Raw genomic sequence first — 6,000 nt, 5'->3', positions numbered from 1 at the left:
CCCCCCCCGGATCACACCTTCCCAGCATCTGTAGTGGGCCTCCTGGGCACCTGTAACTCTCAGGACGCACCAACGCACTTGGAGTAAAAACACACTTATTTTCAAAAGTGCTCGGAGGTCACAGAGAACACTTCCACACACATGGTCTCATCTCCACAAATCCTGGAGGCAGGCGTTTGCAGATGAGAGAACTGAAGTTCAGGGGCGTTAGAATGACTGGCCCGAGGCAGAGGGAGCTGCTTTTGAACCTGAGATCTCTAAGCAGTCTGGGTCTACCGCTCACTTGTCTGCACAGGGCAGGACCGCTGAGCGCTGTCTTCACCTGGTGAGCTAGGGTCCTTGCCCCAGACGTGGAGCACGGTGCCTGCCTCCACCGAAGCTGAAGCATCCTGGGGCGGTTCGAGCAGAGTGGCCATCTGCCCTGACCAAGAACACCCACGGGCTGCTGCAGTCAGATTCTTCCGGAGGGTCAGAATGCCAATCAGGTACCGACAAGTTCAACAGTATGTTAGAATTTCGGTTTGAGGTAAGAGCAGAGCAACCATTCTAAAAATAGCCACCAAAACATGGGCAGAAGACTGCCGTGGTCTCGAGAGAAAGGCAGTGGCTCGCTTCCTTCCGTATACACCATGCCCTCCGACCACTTCTGTTTCTCGACACGACTAGTAACCAAGGAGGTTCTCTGATACTTCTTCTCCTTCCAGATCTAGGCTACTACTGTTTTCCTGGTGATCCTATAAAATCTTTCCTCACCATCCTCGATCTTAAAGACTGACCTTTTCTGTGAAACATGGAGAGCTGTTGTGGAAACACAGGCTTTGGGTAGGAGGTTTTGGCCCTGCATCCAGCCTCCCCTGCCCCTTCCTGGTCTGACTCTACACCTCCTGCCCCTGCCCTCACCTTTACGCTTTCCCCCATCAGCCCATCTGACTATATAGCCTGCCGTTTATCCAAACAGGTAGACCTCACAAAATTATTGCATAACCTGTGATTTCTCTGCTCTCCAGCAGTGAAAAACCAAGGTTGGCTGACATTCAGTATTGGACAGCCTTCAGAGTGGTAAAGTTGTATGGTCTGTACTTCTGATATGTAGGCCTTGCAGGCGATAAAGCTTGAGGACCATGAAGGTTCTCAATCCTGACAAGCCCATGGACTCCCAAATTCTCCAACACCACAGCCTCTTCCCTGATGAAATGCAGCAACATGTCATTCTGGAAGGGTTGTTGTGTCTGCCCTAGAACAGGCAGCAAAGGTGAGCCTGAGGCAGAGGCTGGGTTGCTGGACGTACTGAACAGCCATGTCCTCGACTCCTGTGGCTCTCAGCCTGCCTGGTTCAAATCCAGGCTCAGGAGAACTTTCATCTAGTCCACATCACCTCCACATCACCTCCAGACACCGAGGAGTGTGGTGTCACAGCTGTAACCTCGTTGGTCTGCAACCCCTGTCCCACAGGTCTCGTATGACTGTGGGGAATCTGGAAAGGAGAGCGACTATGAACCTCTCTTTGGAGGGACACACAGAGCTAAAGCGGCACCGGAGATGTATTCAGCTGTGGGGAAGAGAGGGCAGGATTTTCCTAACCAGAAAAACATGGTCTCTCAACTCAGACCAGCTTTCCAAGGATGCTGTCCCTCAGGTGGCCACTGGCCACGTGAGGCTGCTAGGCACTTGAGACGGAGCTGGTCCGAATGGAATGCGATGTAAGTATAAAAAGTGCACCAGGTTTTGAAGACTTTGTATGAATAAAAGGGTATAAAATATCTCATTTTTAAAATGCTGAGCACATGCTGAGTTGATAGTATTCTGAGTATATTGGGTTAAATAAAACGTATTATTAAAATTATTGTCACCTTTCTCTTCTCTACTTTTTAATGTGGCCCCTAGAACATCTAAAATTATATGTGTGGCTTGTGTCTGTGGCTCATATTGTGTTTCTGTTGGATAAAGTGCAACAGCTTCCAGGGAAAGGGTGAACGTGCTAAAGGTTTGGTTTGAGGCACCCTGTACAAAATTAGGCTCCTCATACACACCCCACTGTCAGAGCTGCACAGGGGAAGGACCGGCAAACCAGCAGCGCTGACCTCCTGGGCCTCCCCCCTCGCGGCCGGGCGGCAGCTGTGCGTCGAGGTCCCTCTGCTCTGATGGCTTTAAGTCCTTTATCTTTAATATGTCCAAATAATACAGAAAAAAACTTACAGGTTTTGAGATGGTGAATCCGCTGCTGGAATGCACAGGTATTTAACCCCCTGTGGAATGATAAAAAATAAAATAAGATAAAAAGATGATACTCTGTGGAGAAAAGTATTTAAGGGAACTATTTACTCAGGCCAAAAAATAAAAAGTAAAAAGGAGAAGTTTTTCACTCATCTTCTATTGCCAAGGAACTGGAGGAAAACTCTTAGTTAAGTTCCTGGTCATTTTCTATGACCATGCACACAAATATTCATGCTCTCGCTTGTAGGTTAGACAGGGTTTATCAAAGAAGCGAGATGACTGAGTCCTTCCCACGAAGTGTCTACAAGTTTCAAAACTATCATCTCTGATGCTTGTTCAAATACTCTACTCTTTAAATCTATTTCATTTAAGATCCTGAATGGCCCAAAAGGAAGCACTGATAGTAAAAACCTTATCACGACGACGGCATGTTATGCGAGTCTTAGGGGGAGGAGAGTTACAATTTCACTGACGCAATGGCAGGAGCTTCACACACTCGAAACAATTTGATTTATTTTGCTTGCTTTTCAGAAGAGTAAAAGTTTACACACCAAACTCATATATTTTTAAAAGAATGACCCAATTTGAAAAAAAATGAACTTCACATTGTTCACTATAAAAATCTAAAAAAATGTTTATGTAAATTCATACTATAAAAAAATCATGCCAAATTTGAGTTTTATTAAAAGCTTGGTTGCCTCTTCTTTGGAGGGATTTAAAGTATAATTCAAAAGGTCTTCAATGTCAAGTAAAAAAACAAAGTCTAGAAATCTCAGCAAACTTTGCGAAGGAAAATGGCTTCATGAAGCCTTAAATAAACCACTTTTAAACCTTTCTATCTTGATAGCCTAATCTAACAGAATCTAGCCACCAGGTCATAGATAATTAATGGGGAAAACATTTTCAGAAACTACAAAAGTAACCAACCTAATAGAGTCGAAGGAGAAATATGTGGAATCATGGTACAGACAACCACATGTCCCTTAGCAGTTGAAGGCATAAAATTATTATTCCTAGAATTATTTGCAATTTTTTTGCAGCTGATCATTAAAATTTTACACTCAACTCGTATCATTAGGAATTTCTGTGTTGTATTTGCTAGTGCAGTCTTGTGAGGAACATGTGGTCCTCCGCCACGTTGTGGATCCCACTTTCCAACACAGAAGCTATAGAAACTATGTTTCTCAACCTCCTTTGCTGTTAGGGTGCAGACTTGGGACCTGGTTGCATCATCTGACACACCTACTTGCGGCAGATTTGGAAACAGGACACGGGAAGTGTCAGATGGGTAAAGAGCACCTGCTCAACAGGTGCAGGTGGCGGCTGAGGCGGGAAGTGCTGGGCGGACGTGGCAGCAGGTCACAGTGGGCAGTTGTATGTTGTGCACTGGGTGTTGTTCCTCGAGCTGCAGTTGGCAGCCTGTCTCTCCAGCTCTTCTGAGGAGATCATAGCCCTCGGCTCTCTCTTAACAAGCCCCTTTCTGCTGAAGTGCCTCAGAGTGGAATCTGTTGTCTGCAACTAAGATCTGAGTGACACAATTCCTCTTCCTGTCCCCCACCATTATGAGAGGTCAGAAAAATCATTTCTCCTATTTGCAATTTTTTTGCAGCTGATCATTAAAATTTTACACTCAACTCGTATCATTAGGAATTTCTGTGTTGTATTTGCTAGTGCAGTCTTGTGAGGAACATGTGGTCCTCCGCCACGTTGTGGATCCCACTTTCCAACACAGAAGCTATAGAAACTATGTTTCTCAACCTCCTTTGCTGTTAGGGTGCAGACTTGGGACCTGGTTGCATCATCTGACACACCTACTTGCGGCAGATTTGGAAACAGGACACGGGAAGTGTCAGATGGGTAAAGAGCACCTGCTCAACAGGTGCAGGTGGCGGCTGAGGCGGGAAGTGCTGGGCGGACGTGGCAGCAGGTCACAGTGGGCAGTTGTATGTTGTGCACTGGGTGTTGTTCCTCGAGCTGCAGTTGGCAGCCTGTCTCTCCAGCTCTTCTGAGGAGATCATAGCCCTCGGCTCTCTCTTAACAAGCCCCTTTCTGCTGAAGTGCCTCAGAGTGGAATCTGTTGTCTGCAACTAAGATCTGAGTGACACAATTCCTCTTCCTGTCCCCCACCATTATGAGAGGTCAGAAAAATCATTTCTCCTGCTTATTTCACGCACACACACACACACACACACACACACACACACATGTATACGTATATATGTACATATATATTTTTCAGTTTTGAGTCAGTCATGACACCTCCTAACAAAGGCTCCTGTGGATGTCCAAGAAGATGAGTTTTACTGCTACTTAACCACAGCGGAACACTCCACATGTGGCCAAACGTGCTGACACGCCACGGGTTAGCTGCTGGGAGAAGAACGTGAAGCAGCAGGCTGTCCCTCACTCAAGCTTCACTTCGTCACCTCACTGTCCCCGTCCGTCCCCGTCCCCTGGACTCTGGGCATCTGCTCTGCTGGAAACAGTGAAGTGGCTGCCTGAGGTTCTAAGCGTCTCCAAACCCAGACAGGTTTGACAGCCCTGATATGAAGGGAAAGAAAACGGAAAAGGAAACGACACTGTTAAAAAGAGTCATTTCACGCCTCCCCTCATGGAGGCCAACAGGCTTGCTGGTATAGACACACACTGATCATCTTGTGATCCGCCATGGAAATGACTCATTTACTTTTTTTCCTTTTACTCTGAAGTGAGAGTTGGCTGGATCAGGCCCAGAAGCTTGTGAAATGCTTCCCTCCCACACACTTCCCCCAATTTCCTTCAGACCAACCCTTCCCGAGGGACGGGAAGGGTTCTCAGGGTTCCACTTTCCCTTCTCCTGCGACTGTCAGTCTGAGCCTCCTGCTAGTCAGCGATGCTGAGGCGGGTCCCTCTAATGTGGGATGAAAGCACCTGCCGCACTTTCCGACCGACAGCCCCTTAATCCTGCAGAATCCAGAACCGGCCCAGCCCATATGTCGGGAGGAGAGAAAAAAATGGAGAGAAGGAAGAGAAGGAGGGGAGGGTAAGTGGCTCTCAGCTTATCGAGGGTGTCCGCCATCAACGCCAGCATGGTGTCGGGCGGAGTGCTCTGCTGCTTCAGGGGTCTCTGGACGGGGTCTCGTTCCCCTCTGTGGTGCCTGACGTACAAAGGGAAAGAGGCCAGCCCCACACAGCAGGAGCAAGCCGGGAGAAGGTGGCAAGGGGTGTCCCCACTCCGTGCCTGCCGAGGGTGAGGGAGCACCTTTCGGCCATGTCGGTCCCCTCAGCCTCACTAGCTGGGACGGGCACGTGGCAATGATGGCTTCCCATCTGTGACGCATTTAAGGAGGAACAAAGGGTCTCCTGGCCACAAGTTTGGGGATCCCCTACTGCAAAGGAAGGACGCTGAAAATATACAATATAAGATCATGTTCTCTCAAAGACACAATAACAGCAGTAAGAACCTTCCCTGGAATGATGCCTGGCACACCACAGGCACTTACTAAACGTCTGCTGGATGATAAGAACGAGGCGAAAATCAGTTAACATGAAGATCACATCGTAAGAACAGTACAAGGGGAGAAAAATACTGTGAAGTGCCCAGGCCTTATTCTGGTGACCACAGAAACAAGAGGCACGCCACGCTGGGGGCACGCGCACACACATGCTCCAGCGGGACACAGCTAAGAAGCAGCTCACCGTGATCTACAATAAGAAGGGAACAAACTATGCAAATACAGTGAAGAAAGGAGTCAAAACTGTCGAAAAGGTTCAGTTGCTCACCACCCAAGAACGTCTACTTATCCT

The 6,000-nt window shown here is 47.8% G+C and overlaps 1 protein-coding gene across 4 annotated transcripts in view; it reads right to left on the bottom strand.

Annotated features, from left to right (window-relative positions):
- Window positions 1-6,000, bottom strand: part of DUSP22 (dual specificity phosphatase 22) — a 71,610-nt gene that overhangs the window by 33,867 nt on the left and 31,743 nt on the right. For 3 of the 4 annotated variants that reach the window (XM_024766403.1, XM_024766404.1, XM_024766401.1), the window contains exon 4: window positions 2,197-2,246. The exons of the other annotated variant lie outside the window; for it this stretch is intronic. In XM_024766403.1, coding sequence (XP_024622171.1) covers window positions 2,197-2,246 — 50 coding nt within the window. The remainder of the gene's footprint in view (window positions 1-2,196; window positions 2,247-6,000) is intronic. 4 annotated transcript variants of the gene reach the window in all.

The sequence above is a fragment of the Neophocaena asiaeorientalis genome, unplaced genomic scaffold, assembly GCF_003031525.2.
Source record: "Neophocaena asiaeorientalis asiaeorientalis breed wild unplaced genomic scaffold, Neophocaena_asiaeorientalis_V1.1 scaffold8, whole genome shotgun sequence".
NCBI classification, from domain to species: Eukaryota; Metazoa; Chordata; class Mammalia; order Artiodactyla; family Phocoenidae; genus Neophocaena; species Neophocaena asiaeorientalis.
The sequence above is the reverse complement of the archived record's forward strand: the minus strand, read 5'-3'. Positions and strand labels throughout refer to the sequence as shown.